The sequence below is a fragment of the Dermacentor silvarum genome, chromosome 6 (assembly GCF_013339745.2).
Source record: "Dermacentor silvarum isolate Dsil-2018 chromosome 6, BIME_Dsil_1.4, whole genome shotgun sequence".
Lineage (NCBI taxonomy): Eukaryota > Metazoa > Arthropoda > Arachnida > Ixodida > Ixodidae > Dermacentor > Dermacentor silvarum.
The window spans coordinates 16,481,663-16,501,738 of NC_051159.1; the positions used below are offsets into that span (position 1 = coordinate 16,481,663).

At 47.3% G+C, this 20,076-nt stretch overlaps 2 protein-coding genes across 2 annotated transcripts; both read right to left on the bottom strand.

Annotated features, from left to right (window-relative positions):
- Positions 1 to 8,658: 8,658 nt before the first annotated feature.
- On the bottom strand, positions 8,659 to 10,594 carry LOC125946195 (uncharacterized). Its single transcript, XM_049668696.1, has 2 exons — positions 10,170 to 10,594; positions 8,659 to 9,212 (listed from the first exon to the last, which is right to left on the bottom strand). The coding sequence occupies exons 1-2, from the start codon at positions 10,327 to 10,329 to the stop codon at positions 9,016 to 9,018; spliced, it is 357 nt and encodes a 118-aa protein (XP_049524653.1). The 5' UTR covers positions 10,330 to 10,594; the 3' UTR covers positions 8,659 to 9,015.
- Positions 10,595 to 16,593: 5,999 nt separating this feature from the next.
- On the bottom strand, positions 16,594 to 17,164 carry LOC125946272 (uncharacterized). The gene has a single exon (XM_049668967.1). It carries the CDS (start codon positions 17,116 to 17,118, stop codon positions 16,594 to 16,596), a length of 525 nt encoding a protein of 174 aa, XP_049524924.1. The 5' UTR covers positions 17,119 to 17,164.
- Between the last annotated feature and the right edge of the window lie 2,912 nt (positions 17,165 to 20,076).

A 20,076-nucleotide genomic window follows, 5' to 3' on the forward strand; every position in this document is an offset into this window, starting at 1 on the left:
CAGGATACTCATGTCCGGAACCGAGGGGTCGCAGCGGAGCGCCAGAACAAGAGGACCAGTGCAGCAGGCTTTTAGAACGTACTAGCACGTGCCGTGCTTACGCATCGATCACGCGCCACCCAACTTTATTTTCGTCGTCTTTCGCAGCTGACACCAAGTCGCCGGCCGACAGCACCGACCTTAGCGTCCCCGCGTTGCGGCGTCGGTGGGCGCTACACACAGCTTGCTTTTGCAGGCTTGGGAAACAGTAATTGCTGCCCAACAGACGTAGAATTCGTCATCTATGACGAAAAAACATCCGACAAAGCGACTATCCAGTAGAAGGAGGCCATTCAAGCGCAATGATGAAGGAAGTGTGCGTGTTGGGAGGTAGAAGATGATGACGATGAAAATCAGGATATACAGTTTTCTTTTGTAGGCTTGGGGAGCAGTATTTGCTGTACGGCAGACGAATAATTGGCCATCTATGACGAAAATGCGTCCGACAAAGCGACTATCAAAGATAGAGGCCATTCATGCGCAATGATAAGCCGTGTATAACCAGCACGAAGAATATTTTTGACGCCTCTTATGCAAAATAACCACTGTCAAATCACCGTAATGCAAGTTTTTATACATTTATATATGTGATACAGCTGAGAATAATATTGCAACTTCGAAACACTTCATATTGCTCTATACAACCACTAAGCCCTGGTGTCCTATATATAAGGCATGACGCCATATATTATGCTGATGTGGCACTCCGAATAAACTAAATATTTTTGTGTTTCTTAGGCCGTAGTAAATCAATACAAAACTACAAAAAATTTCCTGCACATTAAAAGAAATCAGGACTGCAAGAGTTAATCAATCCAATTACATGCTCAGGGTTGTCTCTGTAGTGTTCAAGGCTTGATAATGTCCTTTCATGCTTTTCACAAAACTGACGGAATGATAGTAGGACCAGCCGCTGTATTGTAATTTTTCTAACATTGGCCAAGTTATTCCGGAAGACATGTTCAGCAGTGTGAAGGACATGATGCACCAGATCAGACGGCATGATGAGTCCCCCATTATTTTTGATGAATATCAGTACGCTAGTGATGCTGTCCTTGACAAGTATATCAGTGCAAGTAGAGCATGTTACACGTTTCGCCACTGCTCTGACAATGAAACCTCCAATGTACTGCACAACCTCACTACTGAAATTTGTGAGGCCATAGCTGAAGTTTCCATAGTCATGGCCAGCTACCACAAGAATAATAAATGCCTCTGGTAAAGGGGATTTGTCACTTTTCTCATTCTGGTTCCGCTGCATCCTCTGATGTGGCACTGTGATGAGGCCCTCAAGGTCCGGAGCGACATTTACAGTTTTCACTGCTGTCACATCAGCGTGAACGAGGAGGCTGCGATAAGCATACCAAAACTGCATGGCACAAGGATTGTTGTTTCACACTCCTCGATGGCGCACACAGCTAAAAAACATTTCCAGGTGATCTTGGCTGAGACGGTACGTGCAAAGGTAGCTGTAACAAAGATAATATCACAATTTTATTGCACATTGAAAATAACTTAATTTCCATGGCTACTGAATTGTCACAGTTCACACGCATGACCTATACTTTATAAAAAGAATTTATCCTGCAAATTCTAACTAATGTTGCAGCACACATCAGGGGCTATATTTTGTAACTATTCTTTTCCTCCAATAATTTTTCTTATGCTGTTGTGCCAAGCAGCCGATGCCAGTGATGAAGGGCTAACTGTATGACTAATCTGTCATGGGGGGCAAGCATATAAAGTTAAAGTAAAATGTAAAAAGAGCACTACACATATTTTATTGTAAGGTGTTGACTAGAAATTTTAACCTGTTTGATGTACCCTTTAATTGATTGAGTTTTTGATTAATTGGATTTGTTGATTTATGCACACAAGCGAAAAAGTCAAAGCCACTGACTTGTCATGCTGCGTACACTTTGAATAAAAATGAGTGCTCTGTAAATCGACATTTGCCTTTGTTATTACTTAAACGCCACTATTCACAAACAGACATTCAAGCAGGTCAAACACAAACGCCATTACAGGTCCGGCTGCGAAGCAATGAAGCTTGTTAACATTTTCTCGCAGTAGAGAGTTCCTTTGCTTATTAAAAGTCATGAACAGTCATGCCACCTGCGGAGATGCGCTTGCATGGCATTGATATTGCTGGGACACACATCTACGTCTTTTTTTGGCTAAGGAAAAATGAAGTACATGCACGTGTGCTAGAACTAAAGATTTCGACAGATTTTCTTCCTTGCTGTTGTGCGAGAGGAGTAAGGATGTCAATGCCGGAGTTTGCCTGATTTTGGTAGTGTGGGCTCAATTGATTAATTTCGATTAAATATTTGTCATCATTAAAGTATTAATCAATGAACTGGGATGTTAACTGATCAATCGTCCAACCCTAACAAACTGCTTGCAACTGTGGCATCACCAAGTGTAATGACTTGAGCAGCCGAACTTGGTCAACTGTGCTTTATTCTTAGTGCATTTATAGTGCACATTTATGACATTTCACTTCTCAACATAAGTATGATTGTGCACTGACCATTCAGTTCAGGAAAAAGTGGTAGTTGCAGCCTTACCTACACAGTGCTGATTTGAAAAGCCTGTCGGTAAGTTCACCTACACTCTTTAAAGTGAATGCCAAACTGATTATTGACATATATCTCCCAGATGTGCAGGCTAAGTCTCTAAATGGTAGTTGCAAGGACATTAGACTGTTGAAAAGGAAGCAACATGCGAGGAAGCAACACGCACTGCCATCAAAACCAGTGAATCTCCAGCTAGGCTTGTGTCATCTTTTTCAATTGGGGTCTGGCCATTGCCCAAGTCGACGTAGCCTATCAGCCGGCCACTTGCGGTGTCAACATCACATTTTTTCTTATACTCATGTCATCTACCATCACACAGCAAACTTTATTCCTTGCACTCCTTTCTTTGAAGGATTTTTTCAAATGTTTGGGGGCTTCAATCCCTGGCCAAGTATCAACTACTTTCAGCCATGTACTCATTGTCTCTTTTCTGGGCATGCAGAATATTATTGAGACATAATTGTAGGCACTGGGCGAATGGTAACACAGTGTTGTTGCGAATTTGCGAAGCTTTTCATTGTATGGCCTCCGACCTCGTGCTCGGCTGACGTTGGTACTCCAATTTTCAATTAGCTTCTTCGGTAGCTCACCAAACGAGTCCAATACCAGCTCCCCTTCAGGAGAGAGTAGCTGCTTCCGTCTTGTTTCAGATAGTGTCTTGCTTGTGTCTAGAAGCTTTGTCCTTGGAGACTGCAAGGTGGAGTACATGTGATAAATGGCGTAGCCAGAAATTTTGTTCGGGAGGGGGCGGGGGTCACGTTGTAGCGTGGCCACCTCCTTATAGAATTTGTCGAGGGATCAAATACATGAATAATAACTGCATTGCCAATGTCATTGTGTATTAGATGCTGCAAACGAATTATGGAGCGCTACGCACTGTCAAGCAAAATATGTATTTTTTCATCAAAGAATATATTCGTATGTCCCAAAAATAGTGGGAGAAATAACTGATATCGATTCTTCCGCGCTTTTTTATTGCGATAGCAATTATATGGACACTCAAAAGCAGATTTCTGCCGTCGGCGTCGCCGTCGCCGTCGCCGTCGCCGTGAGGTTCCGTATGACGTCAATAGAGATGAAATCGTCGCCGCGCGCCGAACGCTGTATGTGCGAGTGAAAGGGCGCGAGGGACGCGCGCTTTCACGGGGAGTGAACGCACGGCGGAGAACAAACGCGCGTTCTGCTCTGTGCTCCCTTAAGGGCTGCAATAGTAGGCGTCTCTTTCCTCCTCTACAATCACCATATATGTAGAGCAAACGTGCCTTCTTCCGACGCACGAAAGGCCGTGGGGGGGAGGGGGAGGGAAGGGAGGCGACGTTTAGCTGCGGCACCAAGTGCCTATTTAAATCAGAGGCTCCGGCAACAGTCACCAACGCCGCACGCATTTTGAGCGAACGCGGGCAAAACGCCGACGGCGTCGACAACAGTTCTGCGTGTTGCCGGTGCTGCTGCATGTCCAAGTTTATACAGCTGATAAAGCTGCTATCATTACTCCGTATAGCTCCCTTCAAATTTGCTATCGCAATTGATGCTTCACCTTTCAGGTGAACCTGCGACAACTTTTTTTGTCTATTTAATAAGTAAAGAAAATATCACACGAACTTTATGACTATATCAGTTCGAAACCAGCAAATCGGTGCGTGCCGCTCGTATGAAAAAACGTAAAGGCTATGAGAAGAACAAGTTGAGGACAAATATTTTGATAAATGTTTGTCATTCAAGAAAATTGTTTACATTTTTGTACATATGCAACGGCGAGAGAAAAACCTCAATGATGCTGTCATTTGTTGCAATAGATTGCGCAGGAGCAGTTGTTACCGGTCGTGTATTGTAATTACACCGAGATTATAGTCGCAACAGTGAGTACATATAAAAAGTTGTCGCAGTTTCACCTGAAAGGTGAAGCATCAATTGCGATAGCAAATTTGTAGAGAGCTATACGGAGTAATGATATTAGCTTTATCAGCTGTATAAACTTGGACATGCAGCAGCACCGGCAACGCGCAGAACTGTTGTCGACGCCGTCGGCGTTTTGCCCGCGTTCGCTCAAAATGCGTGCGGCGTTGGTGACTGTTGCCGGAGCCTCTGATATAAATAGGCCCTTCGTGCCGCAGCTAAACGTCGCCTCCCTTCCCTCCCCCTCCCCCCCCTCCCCCACGGCCTCTCGCGCGTCGGAAGAAGGCGCGTTTGCTCTACATATATGGTGATTGTAAAGGAGGAAAGAGACGCCTACTTCTGCAGCCCTTAACGGAGCACGGCGCAGAACGCGCGTTTGTCCTCCGCCGTGCGTTCACTCCCCGTGAAAGCGCGCGCCCCTCGCATCCTTTCACTCGCATATACAGCGTTCGGCGGAGCGCGGCGACGATTTCATCTCCATTGACGTCATACGGAACCTCACGGCGACGGCTACGGCGACGCCGACGGCAGAAATCTGGTTTTGAGTGTCCATATAATTGCTATCGCAATAAAAGGAGGAGTTCCACAAAATATACATTATAAATGCGAAGATAGAATGGAATATGCAAATGCAAAGATACAACTTGATAAAGTGCAAAAAAGTGCCACTGGAAACAGTTCACTGCTTGTATTTACAACACCTCGCAACAAGATATTTAAATATACGTATAAGCCTCCAATAAATCTACATATTTAGGCAAACGTCACTGTATATAATGCGTAAAACAAGACAAATAAACATGTGCGCATTCACAGATACTAAACTTTACGCATAAAAAGACACACGATCCAGGCAGGAACAAAACTGTGATCGCAGAAATCGTGATATGTATGTAATTGGGCCATGCGGCGGTCGCGACCACACCATATGGGTAGAATAACAGCGGAATAATGCCGAAATCAGTACGAAAATGTGTAATTTAACTACCTGCAGAGCGGCAACAAATATTCTGCATCCAAAATTAAAGATGGTTACTGTTTCGGTTCAAAAAGAAGTAAAAGTAGGTCGCTAAAACGGAAAGAAAAGGCCAAACGAAAGCCACAGATGATACGGCAAGTTGAACTACCCAATATCCGAGTGTGTTTGTTGGGAAACGCCACGTGAGCCGGGCTCTCAATGAGCAAGGTCGGTCAAAATTGGTTATTGATGTCCTCGTAATTTTCGTTTTCGCGTGATAATTTTGATGATGATGCTAACTATTAAAATAAACAGCGAAAATTTCTGCGTTTTTAAAAGCTAATGAACAGTCATACGTTTTTTATAATTACGAGTTTATGGACCTGATGGAACAGAGCTTTTTATTTGCATTGATTTTTGCTGCTTCGCTACTAAAGGACAAACTTCACTCGGCGGGGAAGTTTAGCGAAGCGGTCAATGACTTCGGACACGTTGACGCCGACGTCTCTGTGGGTGTATAGAAGCGCCAGCCTAACCATGCGTTCCTCAGTCATTGTAGAGCGCAATTATTTTTTTAGTAATCTCATGTTAAAAAATATTCTCTCTGCGCTGGCAGTGGTGACTGGAAGGGTGACTAGAATCTGCAGCAGTTGGTATACATTTACATAGAACCTGCAGTCGCAATGAGAGAGGGCATCTATTCCGGTTCTCAAACATAAAAACACTCCTTCGATATTGTTGGCATCCTTGTTTAGGTATTTTGCACAAACAGTAAGCTGTTCGATTTCAGCAATATCCGCCGTTTCGTCAGCAAGTGTACAGAAGCAGCCTGTAGCGTTTACTTTTGAATCTTGGCTTTCTTTGATAATTTCACCACAAATTTATATAATTCAGTATTGTACATCTTGGCTTAAATACGAAGCATTACTGGGGCAACTTTCCAAATGGTTCTTCAGATATGGATCTCCACACTCAGCTCGCATGGGAAGAAGCGCTCTGAAAATACCAGCATTTTCAGCGGGGGTTATGCTACACGCCGCGGTGGCTCAGTCAGCCAAGGCGTTGCGCTGCTGAGCACGAGATCGCGGGATCGAATCCCGGCCGTGGCGGCCGCATTTCGATGGAGGCGAAATGCAAAAACGTCCGTATGCTTGCGTTGTAGTGCACGTTAAAGAACCCCATGTGGTCAAAATTAATCCGGAGCCCTCCACTACGGCATGGCTCATAATCAGAACTGGTTTTGGCACGTAAAAACCCCAGAAAGAAAGAAGAAGCGGGAGTTTTGCTTATAGGACCACTGACCTTACGGCTACGGAGAGCGAGACCTTGTCGCCCGCAAAAAAGAACTGCTTCAATAATAGGCCGTTAATTTTCTTCTGTTTTCCTTATTTTACTATGCCGGCCCTGGTCCAGCTGATCGATCACATTGGTTGCGCTTCCTGAAAATGGTAGGAGAAAATTATCAGCTGCCAGCTGACAGTCACGGTGATATTTATTATTTTCGTGTGTGGAAGATTGCGAGCACGTGCTTACATTTCTGCAACGGCTTGGACACGAGGGCTCCAGTGCACGCATGTTGGCCCAAGTATATAAGAACATTAAACCCATAGAGTTCTAGAATTGAAAATCTAAAGCACGCATTTGGAAATGAGAGTGCACTAGTCGCGTCAAAAGTTTATGACTTCATGCCCCATAAAGTCTCGGAATTAAAATCCATGCGCTCCGCAGATTCCGCGGCCGCTGCGAGATGACGCAACGCGCCTGATCACTATCGAAAAGCCCTTGAAAGTTTGTGCTCAGATGGGGCTCCCTGCGTTATGTGACTGCAGGTGCAAGGGTGTTGCCACGAAATCAAGCCCGAGTTCGCAATGGTCGTGCCGAAATGCCTTTTGAAGCATGAAAAAGTCATTGTAGACAAAATACAGAGTGATTCCCGGCGCCGGTGGTTGTTTAGGTTGGCGGTGCATGTCAGCATGCAAAAATTTCGGGAGGGGGGGGGGGGGCTGAAGCCCCATCAGCCCCCCCCCCCCCCCCCTGGCTACGCCCCTGCATCTGATCACTCCCTTTAAGGTACGGAGGAGAAGCTGCTGCCTGTAATGAACAAGGTTTCACCAGTATAGATATTGGTGCAACAACTGGGATGCGACACATCTAACATTCTGTTTTCACTACAACGTATACTACAAGCTAAATTGTTGCTGAACAGCTAAATACTACACACAGCAGAGAAAATGTTGTAATAAGGGTATTGCATAAAGCTGCAGTATTTTCAACGGTAGCTTCTCCTCCGTGGAATTTGCGCTGAGTAATAACTCGATAGTAGGTGGTCTTCTCAAAATATATAGTGTGAGACAACGGTTAGGTCGCAAGTATTTTTATTGTCCCGAGCCAAAGCCCCACAACGATGATCTCCAGTCGTGATGATGAGCATGTACAGATGATAAGATGAAGCGTAAATATAATGCTCACTAATTTCCCCCCGCATGCTAGCGGCCGGCCCGGCCGTGGCTTAGACCAGAAACGAACGTCGAACGAAGGGTTTGAGACGAGAAACGTGAACTATCTCGGCACCATGGCAACGCCTGTCAGGAGATACCTCTACTGGAGTGACCAGATAGTTCACTGGGGATGTTTGGGCACTAACAATGTAGAGTCCAAGGAAATGGCATTGGAACTTGTCACACAATCCGGGAGGTATCCAGAGGAGCACTTCATTGCCAGGAGAAAAGGTGACGTCACGGTGTGAGCTGTGGTAACGCTGCCTGCGATCGTACTGGCTGGCTTCGGTATTGAGGCGAGCACCTCGTTGGCAATCGGCAAGTCGAGCCACGAACTGTTCAGGTATAGTTGCTGACGTGTTAGTGGGGACCTTGAGGAAGGAGGTATCGATGGTGAACGTTGGCGAACGACGGTAAACGAGGTAGAAAGGGGAGTACATTTCGTTGAACTGCAGTGTTATGAGCAAACGTGACGAACGGTAAAATTGTGTCCCAGTTGTTGTGGCTTGGTTCGATGTACATCGATATCATGTCCCTCAGTGTGCGATGGAATCGCTCTGTTAACCCATTTGTTTGGGGATGGTAGGCAGATGTTGCCTTACGAACCGTGACAGAAGCTCGCAATACGTCTTCGAGCATTGTTGACAGAAAAGCCTTGCCATGCAAGGTCGATTCACATAGGTCGCTGAAATGACCAGACGCCGGCACTCGTGGAGCCAACAAGGAAAAAGCGTGCTTTATTGTCTTGGGCGTTGTTTATATGCCCCGAGATCGCAGAGCAAGGGAAAGGGCATACGGGGAGGCGAAAGTGATGGCCACCAGATAATCTGTGATAGCCGCGTGTGGGCTGACGTCACAACAATCTTCTTCCCCCCCCCCCCTTTTTTTTTTCTAAGGGGAAAACCGTTCGGGGGGTCTTCGGATCCGAGTGGACCTCCTCAGGGTTGGGGTAGCCTCGAGGGGCCGTAGGTCTGTTCATGCAGGCGATCCCGCTGAAGGTGGGTCCTCTGGTTCTGGACGGCCCGTGTTGCTTTCTGGCCTTATGTCAGTGGGACACGGGACTGGTGAATTGGCCAATGAGCTGTCCGGCAGTCGCACCTTGACTTGGTCCAAGTGACGGCGTACGATCTCGCCCGTAGCACCATCCGCCGTTACCATCCGGGCGCCTTGCGTTTCCCGGATCGTGGCCGGCGTCCAGGGCTCTCCTTGTCCAAAGTTGCGTACCCACACTGGATCGCCTGTCTGCAAGAAGCCGGGCACCTCAGTCTGGCAGAGGCTACGTTCAACCGGAGCAAGAGGCACCACAGCGTTGTCTAATCTAGAACGCGGCTGGAACCCCAACAGCCGCATTGCAGGTGTTTCCCCGCAGGCCAACGGGGTCCTTCGGTAACTATGCAGGATCCTCGCCAAACGGGTTTGTAACGACCCTTGTCGGTTTGTCTTCAATTTCTGCTTCACGGTTCGCACAGCCCGTTCTGCCAGTCTGTTTGACTGCGGGTGATACGGTGCGCAAGTGTAGGACGTTATTGCGCCGCATGAAATCGGCGAACTCTTTCCCTGTGAACTGTGGGCCGTTATCTGACACAATGGTTTCCGGTATACCAAATCTGCTGAACGTGGTGCGCAAGGCCTCGATGGTTGAGCACGCTGTGGCGCTTTTCATGGGCACAACCTCAATCCACTTGGTATGACCATCTACCAATATCATCAACATGTACCCTTCAACAGGACCAGCAAAATCTATGTGTAGCCTCGACCAACGTCGTCCCGTTTCCGGCCAGGGCACCGCCTCCTGTCTAGGCGGCATAGGAGCCGCTTGCACGCAAACCTGGCAGCTTTTTACGAGCCGCTCTATGTCCGCATCAATCCGCGGGTACCAAAACAGTGAGCGTGCCAGTGCTATCATCGCACCGATTCCTTGGTGCGTGTCGTGCAACAGATGTAGCATCGCAGATCTTGCCTCGATGGGCACCACCACACGATGGCCCCAGTACACGAGTCCCTGACTGACAGTCAACTCGTCCTTCCTGTTGAAGAATACCTTCAAAAGCTCGTCCTGTCGAGCCAGACGTCGTGGCGAACCTTCCTGTACCCACTTCCGTACCTTGGTTAACTCTCTATCCTTTGAAGTCAAGGCCGCTGGCTGTTTGGCCGAAATCACCCCATCGTTGAGGCTGTCTGTGAGAAGAACGTACTCACAACCATCGCAATCTTCGGATTCTTCGGGAAGTGTCGATGAGGATACCGGAATCCTGCTGAGCGCGTCAGCGGGAACGTTGGCCTTGCCATCCTTGTGCTGGATATTGTAGCTGTAGGCGCTCGAGATAAGGGCCCAGCGCTGGATCCGGCCTGCAGCCATGGCAGGTACAGGCTTGTCTGGATGGAAAAGGCCTACGAGCGGTTTGTGGTCGGTTATCAAGGTGAAAACTCTGCCGAGCAAATAGGCACGAAATTTAAGCACACCAAATACCAATGCGAGGACTTCCCGCTCTAACTGTGAATAGTTACGCTCTGCTTGGGTGAGTATGCGGGAACGGAAGCCGACCGGACGTAACACACCTTGACCCACATCGTGGGATAGCACCGCGCCGATTCCGACTGGCGACGCGTCGCACTCGAGAATTAAAGGCTTGTCGCCGTCAAAATGAGCTAACCACTAGGCTTCCTTGAGCCTCGTCTTCACATCGTCAAAAGCTACCTGCTGTGGGCAGCCCCATCGCCATTTTACATTTGTGCGGAGAAGCTCGTACAGGGGTGCCATCACCGAGGACGCGTTCTTAAGGAACTTGTGGTAATAAGTGACCAGTCCCAAGAATGACCGCAGTTCCGCTGCGGTTTGCGGCTCCTTGACCTCGAGGATTGCGTCAATGTTTTCCGTCTTCGGCTGCACCCCATGAGCACTTATTCTGTGACCCAGGAAGTCAACTTCCGGTTGGCGAAATTTGGACTTGTCCGAATGCAACCGCACTCCCGACTGTTGGAACCGCTCCAATACTTTGCGAAGCGTGGTGCAATCATTCTTTTTTTCTGCCACAATGACATCATCGAGATAGACTTGAACCCCTGGCAAACCTTGCAGTATTGCTTCCATGCAGCTCTGAAACAACGCAGGGGCCGATGAAACCCCGAATGGTAGTCTAGTGAAACAGAAGAGCCCCTTTTGCGTATTCACGGTTGTAAGTAGCTGGGATTCTTCATCCAAAGGAAGCTGGTTGTATGCGTCGCGGAGGTCAATCGTAGTAAAAACCTCCCCTCCGTTTAACGTGGCTAGTATATCATCGACGCGGGGAAGAGGATACTGCGCTGTAAGACAGGCTTGGTTCACTGTGACCTTGAAATCCGCGCAAAGCCTTATGCTGCCGTTACGTTTCAACACTGGAACTACGGGCGCCGCCCATTCGGAGTGTGGCACTGGTTTGAGTGTGCCATTTTCAACAAGTCGATCAATTTCCGCGGCTACTTGGGAACGTAACGCGTACGGCACTTGACGAGCTTTGCAAAACCTTGCAACGGCGGTTTCTTTTAGGAGCAGGTGGGCAGGGGGACCCTTGATAAGGCCCAGACCTGGTTTAAACACGTCCGGAAATTCTCTTAACAGATCTTGGACATCGGCCTTTTCTACTGGATCTGTGATGGGCTCACCCTTGGCTGATACGCTGCAAACCGGTACATTAAGTAGGTCGAACGTTTTGATGAGGTCTCGGCCGCACAGGTTGGGCCCTTTGCATCCCAGGACGGTCAAGGTGCCTGCCACGGAACGCCCTCCTGTAGAAACGTTAACCCCCGTATTCACAAACGCACCTCGACTCGACCCTCCACTCGAAATGCTCCTTCAGGGCGGCTTTTCATTTCACAAATCGCTCTCCACTCGAAACGCGCCTTGAGTGAAGGAAACCTCGAGCGTTTTACTCAAGAATCTCAAGGTAGCCCCGTAGCTACCTTGAATCGCTCCTTGAGTGAAGTTAGTGCGCAAACATGGCTGCGTCATGATCTGTCGCTCGCCTCGTCGGCTTTTTCTTTTGGACGCCAGTTGCCTCCGCAGCTTTTCTTTCGTTAACGATGCTGCGCATCTTCAAGGGCATCGTTTTACGGACTGGTGCAATCCTCTGGAGCGCTTCGGCAACGGAGTAATTCTACTGTGGCACCGAGACAGACCGGCCGTCCTGTCAAGAAGACTGCCAGCTAGTGCAGTGACCTGTCGTCTTATTCCGTGCATGAGCCAGCTGATGACCTGCATCCGTGTATTCTTCGTGCGAGTGCTCCGTAACTATCAGCGCCAGTGCCGTGTTTCTCGCGGGAGATCATACAAAGCAGCATCATTTGAAACGCGGCACGATACATAACTGCGGCGGACTTCGAACCTATAAAAAGAAAACAATTGCGAAGATTCCTGCCATTAGTGGGTGTATTGCCTGTGTGCTCGATTTCTGGATGCGGGTCTGGCTGCGCGAGCGCCGGAATTCGCTCCGCGTGAGCGGTTTCTACTCGGGTACATCACTTACTACGCTATTCCAAGGACGGCGTAGCGTACCACAGCAAGGCGAGCTTCTCTAAAAACGACCAGGTGCGTTCACTTTTCTGTTTCTCTATAATTTCATGCAGTAAGTTGCTATAGGGAAACCAAAAAAGTATACTGTTTTTTGCGTGGGACATGTGACAGTAGCTGTTATTTACAGTCGTTAGCAATAATTACGTGAGCCTTGCTTCAAAATATTTAGTTTAATTAGTTTAAGCTTATGAACATCCAAGCCCAACGAGGAAGTGAGCAACCATGAAATGGTTTTCATAAGTATACCTGCACGTATACAGAGGGAATGTAATATTTTATTCCAATACAAAACATTGAATAACAATACAAGAGAGGATAGTTTTTGTACATCACATTATCTTTGTTGTAATAAAAAAAAGCATTAGCAGTTGACCCAGCTCCTAATACAGAAAACGCTAGCAAGTGGTAGCAGATATATGTCACATACATTTATTGTGCACATTCCAGCTATTAGTGAGTGCATTATGTAAGTGTTAGATTGGTGTATGTCGGTCTGGCTGTGCAAACGCCAAACCAGCCTAAAACTGTATCTTTGCAAATATGAATGAAAACAGTCCGAGCTTATCAATGTAAAAAAAAAAAAATCGGCTTCCTGAACACAATGAAAATATGTAATGAATGTATTTACTGCGAAAAGTAAACTGATGAAAACGAATACTGTACCTAAGCTAGTTTTTATGTGCGTTAACATCATTGTATGTTTATAACCAACCCCTTCTCTTAAGCAGGAACCAGGCTGCCAACGCAACCACGCAGAGCAACTGCCTTTTCAAGGGTGCTGCGCTTGCGTTGGTGTGCAAGGGGAGAAGAGTGGAGCTCCAGTTAATGTGTACTGCTGCACTGTAGTCGTCGTCGCACTATTTTGGCTAAAGCATCTATCTCCTTTCTGACATCCTAACAGCTCAAACATCACCACCAAGGCATTTTTCATAAATCTGCCTTCATAAGCACCTTGCAGCTTAAGTCTGCATTTTTCATCCAGGTTTCTTTTCTTAAGCCATATTTAATAAAGCAGTCTGTGTCACTAAATAATTTCTTGTCAGTCCAAGTGTCAATCTCTGAAACAATAAATTAAAATTATCCTCGTCTTTTTGTGTTCTGATAGGATTGCAAAAAGAGCGTGGACTCTGATCCTACAAACACAAGCAGTAGCACTACTGACAAAGCTATTCTAGAATAAAACGCCATCCGTGTTCTAGACAGTAGACTAGAAGTGTTCTAGACAGTAGCGTACCGTCGGGTGTGGCCACCCGACGGTATGCAGCGGTAAATTCTTACAGAATATACGCTGTTTCAGCTCCGTTTCTAACTTGAGCTTAAACATTAATTATGAAGGCCGGAACAATGAATTTGTTCCATTCGATGGGGATCACAGTTGGCTTCCATGGGGCTTGCAGAAGTACAGTAATTGACCGAGGAACAGAGCGTGTCTTGTGGGATCCCACAACAGGCCAAATGGTGATGCAGACTGTCACAATGGCGTTGCTGAAAAATACAGTATAGAGCGCATTACTACCATGAGTTCCGCAAAGCTGAGAACAACCATTAAAATTATGGTATATTTCTGGATGCACACTTGCTCATGCAAAAGTAGCTTCAACATTCCACTAAATACTAAATTGCTGCATTACAAATTGTGGGCAGTAAGAAAGCTCACGTCTCAGCCGTAACACGTTATGGGCAACTCATGACTTCGCACATCATAATCATGACTATGCTCTTCAAAACAATAATATATGACTGTTGAAGAGGAATTAAATATGAGTTTGATTTCATTACTGCATAGCTGTTTCATGTTTGCTGTTTTAAATAACACGGCGTGCATTTCACCATTTTGTCAGTGTGGCCAGACATAACATCAATATTAGTGACAAGCATGAAAAATAAGCACAGACTAACTACCGGGCAGATCAGTCAAGTACTTCCGCAGCACCTAGGTTCTTTAGGGGAAGCGAGATGGTGCATTTCCAACAGGCAGGCACCGTATCTATCGATGCTTTAACGTCAGTCAGATTCCTTACCGTGCAACACAGACGTTGATTTTTTTTTTCCATCAGCTGGTCTTTCCAAGGCCCACATCCTGCAGCAGAATACCAAAAATGATATGTACATAGGGCGTTCGCACGGCAAGTTCAGTGCAGCTAAGCAACTGAAAAGAAAAGACATAGCACAACTAAAAAAAAAAAAAATGTGGGCGTTGCGTGAACTTGAAAGCACAGTTTATGGAACCTGCAGGAGATGCTATGACATAGCACATTGAAAGAGGTAAGACGAACAAACACTAATGCTGGTAATGAACTACTGAGAAGTGAATTTTCGGAAGAATAAAAGATTGCGTAGCGTATATTTGAAGTGCAGCAGCACTGGAAATGCAGGCACCAGTGCTGCTTCATTGACGATATGTGCTACAATTTGAACAAACCGACTAACCACCACGGCTTCTAAAATAATATACAGGACTGAAAAACGTTCGTTTCCTTAAAACTGCCGGAGCTACGCACACAACGATATGCATTCTGCCACATGTATGCTACAACTGCTTCTTCTCTACTGAAAGATTTTTTACGCGATAGTGGAATGATCATCGGACACAGGCGCGGAGCGGTGCCTTGTGCATTTATGTTTAAACAACTGAACCGATAACAGATTGTCGCGCCGAATATCCCACAAGCTCCAATGCAAAAAAAAGAAAAAAAGGAACGTCTCACGCAATCTTATGCTGCTTCGATTAGTATGCTTCGGGTGCTAATGCCCGCAGCATGAGCAACTGGAGCCAGTCATGCTTGTATACATCGGACACGCTTTACTGATAGCGCGGCGGCAACTTTACGAAAACCGCAACAGCGTAATGTGCTTCCATGCATAAACTGCTCACTCACCCTTCTTTTCCGCCCTGTTGTTGTTTTCAGAAATCTTTCAGCAGCACTCGATCTTGAAGTTAAACAAAGCTGTCCATAGGCGTTTCCATGCGTTGCCTCCTTCGAAGTTAATCCGGCTAGGTCACAGTACACACACGGAAAAAATAATTCATAATAACCACGATTAACAACTGCAACGTGAACCGCAAATTAAGCACAAAAAAAAAACAATGAACAGCAGACAAATGCGGGCGCAAATTTTCTTATTTCTCAGCCATGCGCCTTGCTCAGCTGCTGGGGTGCGATCGTTGCCAGACCTCAAACATAGCTCCCGCTTGATCTATCAGTCGAACGCTAACAGTGGCAGCGCTGCCGAGCTAAATTTGTGCATTGCGCCGTGTTGTCATTTGATAACGAAGCCAAATTAACGAAAACACATATCTGTCTTAACTAATTCAGCTTTTGCTAAGCGCATTTAAGAATAGCCTCGATATCAGACGCTTTTCTCGGTCGGTGCACTTCACTCGAGTCAAGGGCGCATTTTCAAGGCGTTCCTTGGCGGAGGAAAAGTGAAGTAGTGTTCATGAAACGCAACGGCGCCTTGAGTGAAGGAACGCTCGTCGCCTCGACTTGGATGAGTCGAGGAGAAGAGTTGAGTGAAGGCGTGTTTAAGAATACGGGGGTAAGCTTCAACTGTCCGCTCACCGGAAGTTTCCCGAGGAAACAAGTTAAGTTCAATGCGGAGTCTTGGAGTTTCGGCCAGGCCGCCCGATGTTTTATATACGTTGGCCATGTGATGAGTGAAACGGGTGAACCCGTGTCTAGCTGCATGGTAACCGGCACTCCGCCCCACTCCAACGTACGAACCAGCGGCTTGACTGTTCCGAGGGACCCGACGTAGTCTTCCGCAGCCCCCAGCATAAATAGGCCATCAGCCTCAGCGTCGTCATCCTTCGGCTCTAGCATACTGACGTCCTGATGTGACACTCTCGGCGCGGTAGGTAATTTATCTGTGCGACGGGAGCACACCCTTGCCAGGTGCCCACGTTGACGGCACTTGTAGCATATAGCTGAGCGGAACCGGCATGTTTCTGCGCTGTGCCCCTGACCTCCGCATCTGAAGCATGACATTCGGCGTCCCTCCCTCGGTGCGCCTTTCTCCGTTACCGCATACACATTTTCGTCTGACTTGGCCGCGCCTATCCCTCTTTCGTTCTCAACTGCCAGCTCGGCTGCCAGCGCTATTTCTTCGGCCTCGCTTCTGGTCAGGCCTGTTTTCGCTAACAGTTGCCGACGTACACTGGAGCTTTGCAAGCCGCATATCCCGCAGCATTCTGTCCAGACTGTCTCCGAAATTGCATGTGTTAGCAATCTGACGGATGGCCAGAAGAAATTCTTTGACCAGCTCACCTGGCGATTGGTTGCGCGTGAAGAACTTGTACGACTGGGCTATCTCGTTAGGTTCCGGCGAAAAATATTGTTGCAGAAGGGCCACGACCTCGGTGTATGACAGTTCGTTCACCTTGGCTGGCGCGCAGCGTCCGGCAATCACGCCCACCGTGTTGGTGCTCAGCGCTGCAACGAGCAAAGCCCGTTTCTTCTTCTCTTCCGTAACGCCATGGCCCTCGAAGAATGCCTCTAGACGAACTTGGTACGCTGGCCATTCATCGGTGGCCTCGTCGAACGGTGGTGGGCCTGTATAGCTGGCCATTCCGTTTTCCTGGTGGTGTTCGTCCGTCATCCCACCCTCGTTGCCACTGAAATGACCAGACGCCGGCACTCGTGGAGCCAACAAGGAAAAAGCGTGCTTTATTGTCTTGGGCGTTGTTTATATGCCCCGAGATCGCAGAGCAAGGGAAAGGGCATACGGGGAGGCGAAAGTGATGGCCACCAGATAATCTGTGATAGCCGCGTGTGGGCTGACGTCACAACACTCGCGAAGCTTCGGGCGAAAAGCGGTTCAGAACGAATTGTCACCGACATCAGCAAGGGTGGTTATAGGAGCAGCGATTGAAGCGCGACTATGTTTGAAGGGAAAAACATTGGGAAAAAAAAAAACTTTTATAAATAAAGAGAAGCACAGTCAGATTCATTCAACGAAAATAAAGTTCCTATTCAATTTTATATACGGATGGCGAGAAAAGAAAAGGCAATTCTGTTTTACTTGAACATTATCAATAAGTACCTTTTTTCAGCGCCCACCGTAAGAGCGCCCACCGATAGCGGCGGGCGTTGAAGCGGCTATCACTTGCAATGCAATGCAGCTCTTGAAGTGTGCAGAAAGGCGTGCTCGTAAAGCTAACCTGTTACAACACGCCCCCCTCACATATTGTGTTGTTTTGCTTGCCGAAGTTTGTCTGAATTTGGTGGCGCGGGTATTCTCATTGTTTCTTAACTTATTCAGTCAAAAGCAGTAAGTTGCAAGCGCCAGATAAGTGTTTAATTTAATTGTTTTCGTGCGACAGCGCTGGCCGACGGGCTTGGCGTCCGACGAAAGGACGAGCATTCTACGACCAAAGCGTTCGTCGGCCTCCAAAGAATGTTCTGTGCAGGGATGCGATTTCGACACCCGTGCGGCTGACCTTTTCCTGCATTGCTTTCCGCGCTGCAAGCTCGGAACGCCCATCAAGTCGTATGGCGGGGCATTTGATTATACAGTTGTAGTGGCAGGCCTCCAAAAACAAATTTCGCGCCTTTGAGAAGAAAATGACGTCACTTATGTTTTTAACGCATATGACGTGACATTATTTTTTCTTCCGCCGGAAGTAATCCCTCCACACACAGATGGCGCTAAGCACCATGAACCGCCGATGAACCGCCATGTTTTGAACGTATGGGCTTCTATGGAAGCTTCGCTACCAGGTATATCATCTACCTTGACCTTGCCGCGATCACTCAGCAAGAGCGCGGGGTGCACCATGACGCAAAAAAATGCCTTTCAGAAATAAGGCGGCAACGTCTGAGGCAGAACCCGAGTGTAGCGGAGCGGTCTTTGCGTACCGTGTAAGATGGTCGACAGCTGTCACAGTCCATCGATCCATGGGTGGGCATGTTGGAGCAGCAGGGATGCAGCCGGCCATAAACCCGTTCCTTTTCTTGGTGCAGTTCGCTGCACTTGCGTCAGGAAGGACCAGCTGCCCGGACACATGCCCGACGCAGACTAGCCGACTTGCTATGGCGCTTTCGGCTCCGCACTGCGCAACTGCGTCGCCGGACGAACTTCACGCAACTGGAAGGGCGTCATCCATATCTGATGCATTGACAGATACCCAATGTCCTGTTTTGTCGGCTAATGCTCGATGCGCGATACCGGAAATGTTCATCTACGCACGAGTTCTGCCTCCTCATATCGATGCTTCACTATCGTCAGTGCCATCACCCCTACCCGACTCTTTAAAACGCCAGCGGCTTGCTGAACCTTCCAGTGGGCATGTTGGAGCAGCAGGGATGCAGCCGGCCACAAACCCGTTCCTTTTCTTGGCTCAGGTTGGTGAAGCTCCTTCTTATTATTGTAAAAAATCGAATAATGCATTTCTGCTGCTCCTACCATGCCCCAGTGTTCTTACACCATTACTTCTGGTTGTTTCAATGTTATCAAACTGCTAATATTGTGTGGGGACATTGAAGAAAACCCTGGACCCGATGACCTGAATTTACCACCGGAGTTAGCAGTTGTTGTTAAAACAATTGTTGCACATGTTGACTCGCGTCATGATGAACTAAGGATAATGCTTGACGACGTCAAAAAAAGTCAGATCGCCCTAGAACAACACTCTAAAAACAGTTGCACCCTTTGGGGTGCATTTTTGCCGCACAACAATATTCGTCATCTGTCTTGCTTGCGTTTCCTATCTTGAAAACTCTGCACTTGCTACTTTCCTGTCGAGAACGCTGTGCCACGCTGATAACGCTCTTGTCGTTCGTGACCGAGAAGTGCCGGGCGCACAGCGTTAAAGAAAGGAAAGCCACGGAAGTCAGATGACGATTATTGTTCTGTGGCAAAAATACGCCCCAAAGGGTGCAACTGTTTTTAGAGTGAAACTGTGTCTGACATTAACACTAGACTTGCCATCGTAGAGGACCGCGTAAATAATTTAGATGAGTGCCAAACTAATGGCCTGCAACAAGTATAGTTGCGGACACAGTTCGCGAAGAAAGTGCCGAGCTTCAGAGCAGGCTAGACGATTTTGGAGACTGCGCACGTAGGGAGAACCTAATTTTTTACGGTCTTGCTGACTCGTCAAGTGAATCCTGGGCTCAATCAGAAGAAAAAGTTAAAGCTCTTGTATGTAGTAGCTTAGGTAGGCAGTTACCATCCGACACTATATCTAGAGCCCATAGATTGGGAACATTCGTAGCTGCCAAATGTCAACCCATAATTGTAAAATTTACGAGCTTTAAAACAAAAGATGCTATATTTTCTAAAAAGGGCAAACTTATAGGCTCAGGTGTAAGCATTTTTGCAGACTTTTTCAAGGCAACTCGTAATTGCCGAACGAAACTTACCGAGTATGGCCAGGCAAGCGGACAGCCGTTTTCCTTGCGACACAATAGGATGTTCATAAACAAAAAAATGCTTCATGTACTCCTCGCAAACCGATAATGTGTGCGAAATTCCCCAGATTGCAGATCGTTCTCCGCTTTCGTCAATTGCTTCTACGTCACGGCAGGATAATCCACCAAGAGATAGCACAAGTCT